At 45.0% G+C, this 16791-nt stretch overlaps 1 protein-coding gene across 1 annotated transcript in view; it reads left to right on the top strand.

Annotated features, from left to right (window-relative positions):
• Positions 1-245: 245 nt before the first annotated feature.
• The window catches only part of MBOAT2 (membrane bound glycerophospholipid O-acyltransferase 2), a 280154-nt gene continuing 263608 nt past the window's right edge, over positions 246-16791 (top strand). The window contains exons 1-2 of the mRNA XM_073568180.1: positions 246-596; positions 4261-4534. Of these exons, the coding sequence (XP_073424281.1) occupies positions 4349-4534 (186 nt within the window). The 5' untranslated portion in view covers positions 246-596; positions 4261-4348. The remainder of the gene's footprint in view (positions 597-4260; positions 4535-16791) is intronic.

Here is a 16791-nt window from a genome sequence, read left to right as displayed (position 1 = left end):
TCTTATCCCCGGGCTCGTCTCTGATTACTCTAACGTTTTTCCTCCCGGTACAGCATGCCCGTCTGGTTTTGACCTTTTGGCTTGTTCCTGACCACGTGCTTGCTGTGACCTCTGGTACTTCGTATTACTGCTTGTTGCTGACCAGGCTTTTGGCGTTTTTTCTGCCACCTAGTGGTGGTTTTGGCTACTGCAGTGCAGGCCTGCCCTAGGAGTGTGCAGTCCCTTCTCCCCTCTGTTGCCAGCTGGTGGAGCAAACACAAACCTGCATTGCAGCTGCATGACACTTGGGCTTTAATTTTTGGAGAGATCTTTAGAATGGTAGTGGGACGGATCCCTTCCTCTTGTCCGGGTCTTACAAGTGGCCCATGACCATGGTTTTCATTTAGACCTGCAGTAAAGGTTTGGGTGTGTCAGTTTTCTGTTCACTTTTCACATGCAGCAGAGCTGACTGTTCTGCACTTGTATGCCTGACTGTGAAGCTAAAACAGGCCAGAGCCAGCAACGTGGACGAACACGGGAGCACCTGAGAACTTTACGGGGGTACAAGTGCCAGCGGTACTGGACTATATTTACGAATTCCTGGCTGCGATCCGGAGGTGAGCGGTTTCATGTATGTAATATTTGGACAATAAAGAAAGTTAACTTGCCTGGGTCACTGTCTCACTAAATACACTGGCGGAAACATTGCTGCCTTACAATATTCTGTATATAGAGAATAAATTTATATAATTTATTTCTCTTCAAATTCTTTAAAAGGTGATTGTACAAGATGTGATGGCAGAAGAGATTATGTCTGGCCTTGCTCAGCTTCATCAGAGATTAGTGGGCTACATTTCGCTTTTCCTTGTTTTCTATGCTGAACGTACACAAATAATATAGGGATTGCTCAAATAGCAATGCTTTACCATATATAGTATCCCAATAAGGCCGGGATCACACTACCGTGTATGATGCGAGAAACTCGCACGAGTCTCTCACATCAACACCCGGCGCTGCCGCTGGCAGCCGCAGCTCCGGTCCTGAGTGCCGCCGGGTGTTGATGTGAGAGACTCGTGTGAGTTTCTCGCATCATACACGGTAGTGTGATCCCGGCCTAATGGTGGAAATATTCCTCTAATACTTAGAGAGGGTAGTGGATTACGACATAAGTGTCTTCTCAGTGTATTTGTCCAAGATCAGTACAAATATATTAAAAAAAAAAAAAAAAAAGCACACAAAGTAAAGGAGACTTTTAAACAATTTTAGAATGCTAAACTGGCCACTAAATGGAATAGTAGTAGCTGCAAAGCTAAATAAAATGTAGTTTTTATTATTTAATTTCCCCACTACTTAGACATTAGCTGGAAAAGTTTAGGTTGCAATTTATGTAAAGTCCAAGTGGGCATTACCAAACTCGGGGTCCAGGGCTGAGTAACATATTGTACCTTACTTACCCTCCCGGGGTCCAGCGCTGAGTAACATTGTACCTTACTTACCCTCCCGGGGTCCAGCGCTGAGTAGCATATTGTACCTTACTTACCTCCCCTCTGCTCCCCTGGTGTCTGTTGTTTGGCTGCAGTTGTGACGTGACATCAACGTCACTGAGCTCCGCTGTCGTGCCTGCGTGGATGGTATTGGCATCAACCGCATAGATCCGCTGATCTCCGTGATTGGTTCCAGTGATTTTAACGTAACGTCACCGCTGCTGACAGAGATCAGGGGAAGTGGTAGAGATTCTGGACCCCAGGAGGGTAAGTAAAGGACAATTTGATTTTTTTTTTTTTTTTACAATGAACTGTGTATATAGGGAAGCTTTCAGAAAGGATACAAGCTTTTAATGACTCAGGTGACACGGCGACGTTGACTATGACAAGGGTCACTCGGCAAAAGATTGCTGCATGCTGCTGCCACAACGCAGCGTAAGTGAATGGGGTCACACTACAGCCCACAGGGTACTGCTGTAGGGTCAGACAGGTTCGCAGGATGCAGTGACGAGACACTAGACGAATGGAGGTTTTCGAAATCACGTTTATATAACTCTAGCCGATGGGCTAGGCTGAACAAAACAAGGATAAAGAAACAACACCAACAGTCCATGCAGGGACTCAACAAACTTAACCAAATATAGTTTCACTTAGCCTTCCAGGGACTGCGGGGTTCAGTAGCGTGGCCGCGTTGAGGTCGCTGAGGCGGCTGTCCTGAGGAAAGTGACGTCGGTGGGGGCAACAGGCCCTGAAGAAAATAATACCGTTGGGGCGCAACAGGCCCTGAAGGAAACGCTGCCGCTGGGGCGCAACAGGCCCTGAAGGAAACGCTGCCGCTGGGGCGCAACAGGCCCTGAAGGAAACGCTGCTGCTGGGGCGCAACAGGCCCTGAAGAAAATGATGGAGGTGGCGCGCGGTGATGACGCAGTTCCCCAGAAAGGCCTGTAGCCGTCCTTTACCAAGGAGTCTCTTCCTAAGCCAGGGTAGCGAGCCTTTTATCCCGCCTGTGACAATGTGGCGTATCTTGAGGCCGATGATGGCCGGGTCGGCGTGATGGGGGAAGGCTGGGGGGAAGGGCCCAGGTCTCTGAGGCCTGGTTACCGGTACTCACGGCCACAACCGGAGGTATAGTTCCTCTCCCTTCAAGGCGGGGGTTAGCGGGGATAATTCTCTCAGAACGGGAGCGGGGAGCAGTCTCTGGGAACAGTCTCTCACGTCTCTCTTGTCGGTAAATCGGTCGCTTTCTCCTCGCAGGCTCCTCTCGGTGCCCCTGCAAGTCACCCTGCGTCTTGCCTTCACTCACTCTCTTCCCCAACTGCCACTTCAACGCGTCCCCTGCTCCTTTTACCCTAGCCCCTCCCCCTGTTGCCCTGACAACCTCAGTCGCATGTCTCCCTTTGTAATCCTCCTGATGTGATTCCTTCAATAACTCTGATGGCGGTCCCCTTGGTTCCTGCCCAAACACTATATGGGGGTCCTCCTCCCCACACTGCGACTGTGACAAGTAAGCTGCAAACATTTGGATTATTCGTGACTTGCTTGTCTTGTTTGCGTTAACTTGCGGGTTGCAATGCGACCCCATTCGCTTGCGTTATGCCTTAATGTTGCAGTAACCCACTGTTGAAGGCTGTTCCTTAGGCCGGGGTCACGTGACCGTATCTTCCCCTCATCTGAGAAAATTGGGTCGATTATGCTAATCACAAAGTGATCCAATTTTCTCAGATGAGGAGTTGTAAAAAAAAAAAAAAAATCTCTATATTCATTCTGTCAGTCTGTGAAAATTGGATCGCACTCGGATGTCATCTGAGTGCATTATTATTATTATTATTATTATTATTATTATTATTATTATTATTATTTCCATGGACTCTTTGACTTGCATGGCCGAGCACAATCCAAATATCGGATGCAAATCGTGCACAATCTCTGTCCAAGGAAAAAAATTAGACATGTGCACATCCACATAGAATAACATTGGTTCGGGTGCGATCCGATGTTTTGTTGCATCTCACTAGGACCAAAAATGTTTGTCTGCACTAACGCTTAGGATAGCCCGCCAATATTATATGGATGGGGATCCTGACGCCTGCCCATCAGCCGTCTGAGGGGGCTGCAGTGCTGCGTTCCCTTCCTTGTTTACTAGACACAGCGCCATACTTTTAGTAGGGGCTGTGTCTGGCATTACAGCTTGGTCTTGGTGAATGGGACCGAAGCTGTTCCCCGGTAAACAATGAATGGGATGCAGCCCCTTTAATTGTCAGGGATGACGAGAGTCAGATCATCACCGATCTAAGGATAGGCCATCAATGCTAAAGAACCAGAAACCCCTTTAATATCCCATCACATGACTCTGTGCACAGTATGTGACCCTGCACTCTGTGTCGTCATCTACTCTTTAGCTAATAAAAAAATAAATAAATATGGAAAATAATGAAATAATTGTGATATTGTGTGCGATGTCTGCAGCAGAGACACTGAGCTGTGGTGACATAGGGGAGAAGCTGTGATTTCCAGAATGACAATAAGAATGGGCTGTCTGGGCTTCCATACATGAGGGTTTGCTCTTTCCCAGCCCAGCGCTGGTTCTCCTCCTCCCTCCTCCTCCTCCTCCCTGTAATTCTGCATTCAGGGCACTGAACAGTGTGAGGCGGTGCAGGAGGCTGTGGCTTTGTCATTTCTGTGCCTGGAGACACTGCTGGATGTTTGCATTGGAGTCATTGCTGCTTTGCCGTAGTCATCATGTGAGCTCAAGTACCAGCACTTTATATATAGATTTCTATTTTCTTTTCTTTTTTAGGCTTGCACCCCCCTCCCTGCCATCCATTTTTAATACCGTAGGGGTGGGCAGCTCGTTGCCTCCTGTTGGGGTTGAACCGTGTTAGTTTATGCGCGTTTGTGGATCCATCGTGGTCGGGATTGGCGGCGGTCCGAGATCCTTGGGGGATTACAAGGTGAACGTCTTCAGCATCGTCTTGCTCATCTTTCATCGAGGGATTGCCATGGCTACAAGTACCACGGGCTCCACAGTGCTGCTCCCCCTCAGCCATGCAGTGCAGCTGCCTATAGACCAGGTAAGGCGATGACTGACGGGGGGACGCGGGGCGCCACAGAGGTCAGGTGCGCGTCAGCGTACATCTTTCTGGGTCTGCCGCTGTCGGTGACACCGGTGACCTCTCGTCTTCCAAACAAACGTTATGCGGCACATCCCTGGTGGACCCTCAGGATCAGGGTGGAGGGTGGGCTACACGCTGACTTATGTTGTGCCATTTGCGTCACGTGATGCCATTTTGTTGGCGGCTCCATTGACGTGAAGTCATCAAAGATCTTTACTACAGTACGGCATTTGATGACTTCGTCATCCATGATGGTCTTGGCGCAAAAAAAAAAAGTTATGGTCTTAAAATGTGCATTATCCAAATCGATCTATGGGGGAGCTGACTGTTGTCATACACCCCACTCCCTAGTTTTTATTATCGGGCAAGTGTACCATTTTTTGGGTGGCTTTTCTGGAGTACGACCAACCAACGCTCAACTGTGACCATAACGCCAAAGATGCATCAACTTTTTACCGATTTGGCCTTATCCATCCCGAGACGGAGGAACCTGCAGGAAAAGTAGTCACCCAGACGTCTACATCTGCACCGACCACAGGAGCGCCACTCGTAACCCCGCTATTTTGCAGCCATTTTTTGGTGGAACTTGTTTTCCAAGTGTAGCCTTTAATCTGCTGATGTGACCATAGGACAACAGGACGGGGTACGCCTTGCTGTGTTAATTGTTTGGGTTAACCGCTTTCTACCTGGAGGCAATTTCCACCTTAACCAGGAGATAAGATTTTCCTATAATTAGTATGTGTACAATTTTACTGCTGTAACTTTTTTTTTTTGCTTTTGTGAGTCATTTTGTTGCCAAGAGAAATGGAGAATTTTTTTTTCTTTTTTCATTCTCTAAAATGCTACAAAAAAAATTGTTATTTTAGAAATATTATGGTTAGGGCTTGTGCACATGACAGTACTTTCAGTCCGAGTGCGATCTGACCACATCGGATTACACCTGGACCAATGTTAGTTTATGAGGCTGTTTCACATGTCATAATTTTTCCTCTGACTCGGAAAGAATTGCTTTATGCCTCAGTTTGAACTGATATGTGGATGTGGATTACACTCGCCCATGCAACTCAATGAGCGCATGGAAACCATCGAGCCGCACTCAGATGACATCTGAGTGCAGTCCGATTTCCATGTACTGATGGAATGGAAAAGATGGAAACGTTTTTTCTCCATGTACTCCTCCTCCAAGAGAATTTGAGGACACTATGCTCACACTCTGATCATACTTTGATCAGAGGCGGATTAGAGTGTGATTAGCATAATCAACCGACTCTCTCGGATGAGAGAGCACACGGTCGTCTCACCTAGCCCCACATTGAATATAAATGGTAGGAAAATTGGGAGAACTATCATTATGTATTGTCCCTAAAATAGTGTGGCTTAGTTTCTTTTTACCTTGTGGGGGGGTTGTTTCGTGAAAAGTTAGCACCTATCACCAATTGGCAGAATGTGGAGCTTTAATGTTCGTAAGAATAGAGCGGCGGTGCACATGCTCGACCACTGCTCCATTAATTCTCCATGGGGGTGCTGAGCTTTGCACTCTGCTTTTTTTTGGCAGCCTCATAGAGAATGAATGGAGCAGTGGTCGGGCATCAGAATTGCTGCACCAACTTGTAATGTGGATATAAATTCCCTGTTCTGCCCATTGGTGCAGGTCTCAGCGGATGGACCCCTCCAATCGGTATTTTATCACCTATCCAATGGACAGTTGATAACCAGGGGAATACATAGAAATCATGGGGCCATATAGCAGAAGTTCTAATTGGGCCCTCCCTCCCAAAAATAACAAATATTAATATTCGGTGGGGTCACAGGAGAGCATATCTCACAACTTTGCAGCCTTATATAATAACTATCCTCCTACTGTAGACCTAGATCCCCCTCTCATTGCACTCATAAACTATGATGTCAACAAAAGTGCCCCACAAACACTAAGTTACCCCCACAGTGAATTCCTCCACATATGCACAGTACGATGACCCTACTGTACTCCACCTATTAACTCCCCCAAAGTATAGTGATCCCAACACAGTGTGATTTTCCCCCCCCACACACACACACAGCCCTCCATGCATTAAAATGCGCCTATAAATAGTATTTTGGCCCCACACATCCCAACACTGTATAATGGCTCCCACATAGCACTCCATACAGTATGATGGACCCCACCCAAACCTTCAAACTGTATAATTCCTTGCATACTGTATAAAGGCTCCCACACAGCCCTCCAAATATAATAGCCACATAGCCTTCCGTATAGTATAAATGCACTCATAGTCCTCCATATAGTATATTGCACTCCCCATAGTCCTCCATATAGTATATTGCACTCCCCATAGTCCTCCATATAGTATAATGCACTCCCCACAGTCCTCCATGTAGTATAATGCACTCCTCATAGTCCTCCATACAGAATACTGCACCCCCCATAGTCCTCCATACAATATAATGGACTCTCGACAGTTCCCTATATAGTATTCTGGCCATAACAATGTTCTCACTGATTAAAATAAAAAAACAATACTTTCCTCCTTGTTCCCCTGCTCCTCCGGTCTCGACAGTGAGTGTTCTTAAACATCGGATATATCAGCGCAGCAGGTGCTATGTAGTGACGTCATTGTGCCTGCTGCACTGAGACGTCAGATGCCGATACAGTTAAACTGTTGCTATGACGGGCCGGGAGCACGATGTCGGCACTGGCACCTGGAGCCCCCACCCAGTCTCTCTGGACTGGACAGCCCCTTTAAGTTTTGTATAGTTAGGCATAAGACAAGATGATGCATACACTGTGTTGTGTTGTATTTCTTACTTTATATTGTTATTGGAGGTAGTAGTATTTCTAGTATTTTTTTACTCATTGATACATGTTCACTTTTATTTTTACTTTGCCCCCCTCATGTGCTCAGAATATTCCTTTCTGTAACATTACAGCTGCATACTTTATCATCTCCTCCTTCTAGCAATGAGAAAAGGTAGAAGAAATTAGAGTCCACCTTTTACCTCAGAGCCTCAGGCTGTCACTGACAGGCATGTACCTGCACGATTCTGTGCGCAGTTGTCAAAAACCTCAGATTAATGGGGTTGTCCAGGATTAGAAAACCATGTCTGCTTTCTTTTGTGAAACAGCACCACCCCTGACCATGGGTTGTGTCTGGTATTACAAGTCAGCCCCATTAAAGTCAATATAACTAAAAGTGCAAATGCCACACACAACCCATGATCGGGAGTGGCACTATTTCTCCATAAAATTCAGAATACCGTAGGTGCCTGATTAGGGGTTAGTTCATATATAAAGTTCTGTTCATCTTTACATTATGACTTTGAATTATTATGAAAGGTATGGTGCTGTGATAACAGTCCACGTTGATTTATGAGATTCCAGTCTGATTTACGTCATTATGAACTCTTCTTGTTGAAACCCCCCAGGAGCTTCTTAAAGACAATGTGACCGGAACCAACCAGTTTCATTAGGAAAATATCGTGAGCCCTTCCCTCAACTTCGAGGATGTTTGGAAAGCAACAGTATGTCTTCTTAGGACTGGGCAACTAAATTTAGATGTTCTCCACGTGGTGCGACTAATTGATTGGTTCTGATCATTGAGAACGTTCCAGTCTCTTCCTTTATGGAAACTTTAATTGTTCTTAATTATTATCAGCAATTCTAGTGTTCGTGCAATGATCATTGGAAGAACTATCCCATGAGGGGCAATAAAAGATAATTGTTCCATGGAAAGAAAACGTTGCATTTTGTATATAATATAACTAGCGGAGAAATCAATACATTGAAGATAGCGGAAAACTCCGGTCAAAACTGATACTGTTTTATGGCAATGTAGGATCAGAGATGACAGTGCATGACACAGGCATGTAAACAGTGTCGGACTGGGGGGGTGCCAAGGGCCCACCAGTAAACTCAACTCCAAGGCCCCACTTTTAAGCTACATGCAAATATGGCTTTATCCTCATTCACAAAATTCCATAGCAATAAACTGGGCAGATTGTTAAATTAATAAGATGTTGCCAATGTCTGTGTAAGGTAAATCAAGTATATTGTGCCAAGTACTGCTCATATAAGTGGGTGGTGGCCCATTTCTGCACAGTGGCCCACCGGAGAATTCTCCTGTTCTCCCATGGGCCAGTCCGAGCCTGCATGCAAACTACACCAGAGGGTAAAACAAAAAGGGAATCGCTGTGCCACTCACTGTCCCAAAATTGTACCACTTATGAGCAAAGAATTCCTTTAAAGAATAATTGCACTTTCAGAAAACTTTGTGTCATAAGTTTTGATCAGTGTTCTCTATATATAGGGAACCAATCACATTGGAAAATGCTGCAAATATAGGGGTAACATGCAGGATAGTAGTGTTAGCAAAGATTCCATCCACCGTACTGCAAGTGCGGCTCCTGGGCGAAAATTAACTGTCTCCAGGGAGCTGACGGCTTTTAGTGACAGCTGGCTCTGCGCCGATGCACTTAAGAGGCGGCTGTCAGCCAAAGTGCCGGGGCGTACTTAAAGCTCCTGCTTACAGTGCTGTGAGTGCTAACTATAGCTGTCCCACCTCTTTGACTAAATCCGGTCGTCTCCCAGGAGGAATAAACTGCATTTTCATTAGGTTTATTGGCAAAATTTCCAAACTTGTTGCTATTTTAAAATAAACCAATAAAACGAAAACAAATTAAATAATTCAACAGCTAAAATAGGTAGTATTGTCTAAAAATTACAAAATGCAACCATTACTGATCACTGCAGTGTCAGATTTAATCATTTCCTTCATGACAAGCCTCTTTAGTACTTAGTAGAACTCCTCTGGCTGTTATGACCTGCTGCAAACATGATGCATAACCAGACACCAGCGTCTGGCAGTGTTCCTGAGGAATCTTATCCCATTTTTCTTTGGCAATGGCTTCCAGGTCACTAATACTCTTGAATTTGTGTGCTGCATCTGCCTGCTTGAAGTCCTACTTACGGTTTTTGATGGAGTTTTAGTCGAGGAACACTGAGAGCATTATTTTTTCAGTTGAGGAACTGGGATGCACACTCTGGCATTTTCCAGGAGTTTTTCTAATGCCAAGCTTTGGTGGACTTTGAAGTATGCTGGGAATCATTGTCGTATTGCAACTTTCAATGATGCCCAAGTTTCAGCTTCTTATAATGTTTTCTCTTGGAATTTTTGAATATATTTATTGGATCCATCTTGCCTTCCACATGCTGCACATTTCCAGCTCCAAAACCTCTATGAACTCACCATGCTTTTTTGTATGCTTCACGGAGCCACTGCCATGCTTCACTGTAGGCTAGATGTTCTCTTCAGTGTATGCTTCATTCTTCCTCCTCAAGAGCTGCCGCTGACTCATAGGCCAGAAAAGTTCCACTTTTGCTTCATTCCTCTAGAGAACAAATCCCCAAACTCCTGTGGTTAGTTATGATTTTCAGCATATTGGAGATGAGGCTTTTTGTGCATTTAGGTCAGTAGAGGTGACATCTTCGAGTTTGGGCAGGAAGACCTTCAATATTTATTATGCATCTTGCTATGTAAACTGAAACTTCAGTGCCTGCTACTGGGTCGCCCTCCCAGGGCTGTGGGGTACTCTGTACCGGGCCGGTCTTTCAGAGGGGAAAGTCACAGCAGCGGTGACCCGGTCCGTGGCCCTAGGCACCCATGTAAAATGGATTAAGTGATGGAATAAAGTTTGAGTGATTCGTGACGCCACTTGTGGTGGTCGGCAATGAAGATGTTAAGCCGACGCTGCGGACAGATCCTCTGGGACAGATGGTGTGGTGTAGCAGTGATGTTGGGGCCCTCCACAGGTAGGCAGTAGTCCCAGGGCAGTGAGGATAGGTGTTGAGGAAGAGGGTGCAGTGCCTGGCACAGGGATGAAGCAGTGCTGACAGGGTTGCAGGAAGAAGACAAGGACACAACAGGGTGCAGTTTCTCTACCTTTACTTTGCTTGGCAAATGCAGTCCAGGGTCCAGATTACAGATGGCACAGGAGCAGGCTAGCCTGGAAGCAACTTGGGAATCTCTCTATGCAGATGGGTTGTGTAGTCTCCTTCCTAGCGCTTATTTTTAGGTACTTGCAGTACTGTGTTACACTGAAGTTCCACTTGCTTATTCTCTTTAGAACCCCCTCGTATGGCAGACAGCTGTAGCCTTCCTCTTCTGGCTCACACGTCGCTGTTGTGCCTCCGAGTCTTATGTGGGAATAGAGCATTTACAGCTTCCTATTCCTACGGTTTCTGTTGCAGGACCATCAGTGTCCGTACAGCCTTGGAGACTGGGCTCCAGATCATGCGCTATAGCTGGGAATGAGCCTGAACTCTCTGCTCAATCTCCCAGCTCTTCTCATCCACGTCAACACATGTTGCCCTCCTCACAGGAACTCACTAAATTTCCCCTTCCCGGCCCCCAGAGAGCAGCTCTTCCCCCCAGGTTTTGTTCAGAGCTCCCTCTCCTGGCCTGGAGTGGAAAACTGTGTTGTGGTTAACTGCCAGAGAGATCCCTTATTGCTTCCAAGCATGACATCACACTCCCTAGGAGGAAGGCAATGCCATTGTGGCGACCATACTCCTGGGGGCGCCACACTACTACCAAAATCTTACACAGGACTTTTGCTATCACTCGAGTCACCTGCCTCCTCAGGAATCTGGTAGAAGCAAGTTATTTCTTGATCTTTCTGTCTCATCCATGTAGTGTCGTCTGTGTTCATGTAACTTTGTACCTGTGAAATCTGCTTACAGCTGTTTTTCATGGAACCTTTCAATGCTTTTATTTTATATCTCTTTGTATCATTTTCTTTTTGTGCAAGGCAATGAACTTTTTGGGCCACTCTCTTGATATCCAAAGAAAGTTAGTGAACTGGAGGCCATTGCCCATGAGGACTGGGAAAAGATTCTTATGTAACATTGCCAGAAGCTGGTGTTTGGCTGTGCAACAAATTTGCAGCAAGTCACAACAGCCAGAGGGGCTCTACTATACTAAAGACGTTTGTCGTGAAGATGTTGAATAATTTGGAGACTGCACCAGTCGGTAAAAGTGGCATTTTGTGTTGAATTTGAAGATAGCACTGTCACTAGTTTTGTCATATAACAACTAAAACTATGACCTTGTTGAGCGCCTGTGCTGCTTTGCATAAATGCTTATATAACCCCCTGACTCTCACCCTGTATCCACACAAAAAAAACCTTAAGGTCTCCTGCGCTGTATGGAAATGAGGTCTGTCTACTGCGGCAGAGCTGAAAACAGGTGCGCATGCACCCGCAGTAGGGCAAAGCATATCGCGGCTTGCGCCTGCGCACTTTCTGTGCACAGGCGCAATATTTTGCCTGGCAATGTGGAAGACGCAAGGCGTATGGCGAGCAGCAGCCAGGGGAGGGACAGAGGCCCGAAGCCACACCCATCTGACCTGTCCGATCTGATTTCCATAGAGTGCTAGAGAACTTAAAGGTTTTGAGGGTTTATAAAGGAGAGTCAGCGGGTTATGTAAGCTGAAATGCATCGCTGCACTGAAAAAGGTCATAGTTTTAGTTGTTACAGGACAAAATGGGTGAAAAGTTCCCTTTAAATTGTTCTTGTTTCATTAGTTTACTGACAGGAGAGCGTTTGTAAATTTTGCTAATAATCCTGATTTGCTATTGTTAATTGAATCATTTTGATTTGCGTGTTGAAAATGTAATAGTTTAACCTGGTCTCTGTTTAGGGCTCATACTCACTTGCGAGAGACTCGCACTATTCTCGTGCGAGTCTCTCGCATGAAAACCTGGCATTGCTGTTGGCAGTCGGACCGGAGCGTGTGGCTGCATAGAAACACATGTAGCCGCCCGCTCCGGTCCCAGTGCCGGCGGCAGTGCCAAGTTATCATGCACGACGCTGACCTGACACTGTGTGTAGGTTACTGTGCACAATCCTGCTGACAGGTTCCCTTTAACCATCATAACTGTGTTATGGGGAAAATGCAACTAATTTTGTTCGGCCATTGCGATATCAGGCTTTTAATTTCACAGTTAGGCTATGTGCAGAGTCGGGTAAAGGTGGCATTATGTGATCTGTTCGATAATCAGCACAGACATGGACAGCCCTCAGAGAGGAGATGTGTGTGCTCAGGAGTTTATTAACCTGCAGGTATCAAGTCTCGGACACAGGGATTGCCCATGTGCCATCCATCCACAGTGGTGCTGCAGGCTATGATATTGAGCTGCTGTACTAGAAGGCAAACTGAATGTCCGGACATCTCCTCCCAAACAGTTAACGGCCTCCTAGATATCAGTATTTTTCACAAGGGTTCATACTCAGCTGCGTTTAAATCGGAGTAGTGCTATTCGTTAACAGTTCAGATTGTCTAATATTATTGAATGATTCTGTGTTCATCTGAAAAAATTTTTTTCGCAGCTCGGATCGGACTGAGAAAAATCTCAGCATGCTGCGAGTGACAGCATACAGGTATATCGGATGAGACTCGCCAATGCAACTCAATGGGTGCGAGAAAAAAAACGCATGGCACACGGACCATGCGGAAACCCCACATGTCATCTGCCATGTACAGTAAATTCACAGCGTGAACCATCAGAATAGAATTGGGGTTGACGTCAGCTGTTTGATGTGCGCTGACATTGAGTCCACGGGTTTAGTTATGAAGAGGCGTCAATAAGACACCCCTATTAATAACCTCGTACGTTTATGTTGAAAAACACACACAGAGCAAAGTCCTTTATTTGAACAAACCACTCTCTGACCCTCTATTACCCATTTTTTAAGATCCAAATAAAATGAAAAAAAACCAAAAAACTAATTCTCACCTGTTCACAGGTAATCGATATTGATGTCCCACGACTATCCCCAGAAATCTCTCGCGCTACAAGCAGTGAAGTCAGTAAGGTTACTGCAGTTCACAGCTGATGAACTCCGGTCACCTTATTGACATCACCGCTCGTTACTGCAGGCGCGTGTAAATTTAAAATTAATAAACAATTAATATTTAACAGCGTGTCCTCACGCTACTGTCAGTGAGCTCTGGCTGGCGTGCTGAGCGTTCGCATGCTCATGCAACCGGTCAACTCAAAATTTGGATGCAGCAGAGCTGGGGATCGTCGTGGGACATCATCAGTGTGGGTTATCTGCGGACAGGGGAGGATTACTTTGTTTTATTTTTATTTGGATCTTAATAAATGGGTAAAAGAGGTTCAAGGGGGTGTTTTGGTCAAACAAAGGACTGTCCTGTGTGTGTTTTTAATAACTGACTAGCTGAATCCTTCTAAGCTCTATGTAGAAACAGGAGGTCAATTTTCCCTGTATGATTCATGGGTTACTGAAAGGTTGCGCTATGATTGGTTGCTATAGACAATGAAAACCTTTTCCCGTTCCTCAATATTTTTTTTTAGTGGCTAGAAGTCCCTAGAAAACCTTTCGGCATGTTCCCATAATGTTTGTCCTTCATTATGACAGTGAACAAGTGTTCACAGTGATACTGTACGCTGGAGGGTGGAATTGTCCACTTGTGTAACATGCTAAATTGTTGTTGTAGGTACTTAGGCCGGTTTCACACATCTGTCTTTCGTGGTCCGCCTTCAGACCACGATGTACGGACTGGCCGGGGATTTCCTGACCTAGCTGGTTCATAATAGTAGTTAAGGAATTTTTAATTCCAGTATATTAGAAAATAGTTTAGATTATGGCATTAAATAGATAGGGATTTAGGAAGAAAATTAATTTTGGATTCCGGACCACCCCTTTAAGGCTAAGTGCACACGTACCGGAACTCTCGCGGAAATTACCGCGAGAATTCCGGAATTCCAGTCCGCGGGAAAATCGCATTTTAAATTCCCGCGATTTTCCCGCGGAAAAACTAGCATTTTGCAAGCGTAATTAGCTTGCAAAATGCTAGCGTTCTCCAAGCGATCTGTAGCATCGCTGGGAGAACTGATTGACAGATTGGTCACACTCGTCAAACATAGTGTTTGACGAGTGTGACCAACTTTTTACTACTGAGGCTGCCTATGCAGCTTCAGTAGTAAAAGATAAAATGTAAAAAAAAAAATAAAAAATAGTGTTATTCTTACCCTCCGACGTCCCGCGCATCCGTTCCCAGTAATCCTTTGCGAAAATGCCCGCGATGACGTCAGTTCTCGCGGGATCGCGACGTCTCGCAAAGGACTACTGGGAACGGGAGCGTGAAGAGAAGCGGAAAGACTGCGCTGGACGTCGGAGGGTGAGAATAACAATATTTTTTATTTTTAAATTCTATTTTTTACAGGGGTATGGTACCCAAAGCCCGGAGGACAGTCTCCACTCCTCCGGACCGTGGGTACCATCCGCAATTGTTCTGCTTACTTTCCGCATGTTGTGCACAGCCACATGCGGGAAGTAAGCCGAACAATGCATTCCTATGGGTGCGGGATCGCCGCGATTCCGCAAATTAATGAGCATGCTGCGGTTTTTACCGCGAAGCGATTCCGCCCCGGTAAAAACCGCAGCATTAGCACAGCATTGCGGAATCCCATAGGAATGCATGGGATGCTTATTTTTCGCGGCAAAATCGCGCAGTTAAAACAGCCGCAGAAACGCGAAAAAAACGCCACGTGTGAACTCAGCCTTAGACTTTAGGGACAGGAGTGGAAAAGCTTCAGCAAATTAATAAGGCTTCAAAAAAATAGAAGTAATAATATACATCGTGTACCGGTATTTTTATCCATTAACAAAATACTAAGTGAAATCTAAATCACATTGATATGTAATGTGACCTCCCTTTGCTATCTAACTATAAATTACGGTATATAAAATAAGAAAAAAAGTGCTAAAAAAAGTAATTTCACCCCCAACAAAAATTATTTTATAAAAACATTTTATTGGATGCACATTAAAAGCAAACAAGAAATAAACACATTGGTATCTACTTGACTGTAATACCCTAAAATAAATGCATAAGGTTATCTAGTGATTATTGTGACTAGAATACAAAAAAAGGCCCCCCAAAAATCACTTTTTGCTAAATTTGTAACACAAAAAAAGGAAAAGTAAAGTTATGGTTGATGAAATGCAGAAAGGCAAAAATGAAAAATAAGTTTTTTTTGTGTGTTGTGTGTTTTTTTTTTTTTTTTCCTTAAGTCTGTTGTCTCTTTGCGTCCATGACATACTGTATATATTAGAACTAGTAGGACACATTTTATCACATTACAGCTACTACTCACTTGCAAGAAATACAGACAAGTGCAATCCGATAAAAAACCAGATTGCACTCGGACCAATGTTATTCAATAGGTGACATCTCATTTATGATTTTTTTTTTTTTTTCTCCCTCAGACGAAATCGGACTGAGAAAAAAATCGCAGCATGCTGCATATTGCTGCAATCCTCAGATGAGGCTCACCAATGCAAGTCAATGGGTGCGAGAACAAAATTTGACAGCACTCGCACCATGCGAATGTTGTCCGATTTTTATGCACCGGTGTGAGCACAACCCCCATCTGTGGATGTCGGGCACTCTGACCATCCTCATGGAGTTGGTTTGTAACCGTTTGTGCAGATATATGCACATTTGTGCCCTGCTGGAGGTCATTTTGCAGAGCTCTGGAAGTGCTCCTCCTGTTGCTCCTTGCACAAAGGCAGAGGTAGTGGTCCTGCTGCTGGGTTGTTGCCCTCCTATGGCCCCCTCCACGTCTCCTGGTGTACTGGCCTGTCTCCTGGTAGCGCCTCCAGGCTCTGGACACTACGCTGACAGACACAGGAAACCTTCTTGCCACAGCTCGCATTGATGTGCCATCCTGGATGAGCTGCACTACCTGAGCCACTTGGGTCTCATGCTACCACAAGGGTGAAGGCACAACCAACATTCAAAATTGACCAAAATATCAGCCATAAAGCAATGGTACTGAGATGTGGTCTGTGGTCCCCACCTGCAGAACCACTCCATTATTGAGGGTGTCTTGATAATTGCTAATCATTTCCATTTGTTGTCTATTCCATTTCCACAACAGCATGTGAAACTGATTGTCAATCAGTGTTGCTTCCTAAGTGGACAGTTTGATTTCACAGACATTTGATACATAGTAGAATAGGTGATAATTCATTTGTCCGCTTTTGTAAAAACTTTACAGAACACAACAGGATATGACACATGGTTTACATACAGTAAACCACTGCATATCAGTTAAATTTATATATGTCCCTAACTAATAATGTTATTAGTGTATGTATGTAAAATTTTGGATCTGTAGGCGTTAAATT

This window comes from Dendrobates tinctorius, unplaced genomic scaffold (assembly GCF_039654945.1).
Source record: "Dendrobates tinctorius isolate UK_male_01 unplaced genomic scaffold, ASM3965494v1 ptg000021l, whole genome shotgun sequence".
NCBI classification, from domain to species: Eukaryota; Metazoa; Chordata; class Amphibia; order Anura; family Dendrobatidae; genus Dendrobates; species Dendrobates tinctorius.
Note: the sequence above shows the minus strand (reverse complement) of the source record. Positions and strands in the feature narration are given on the sequence as shown.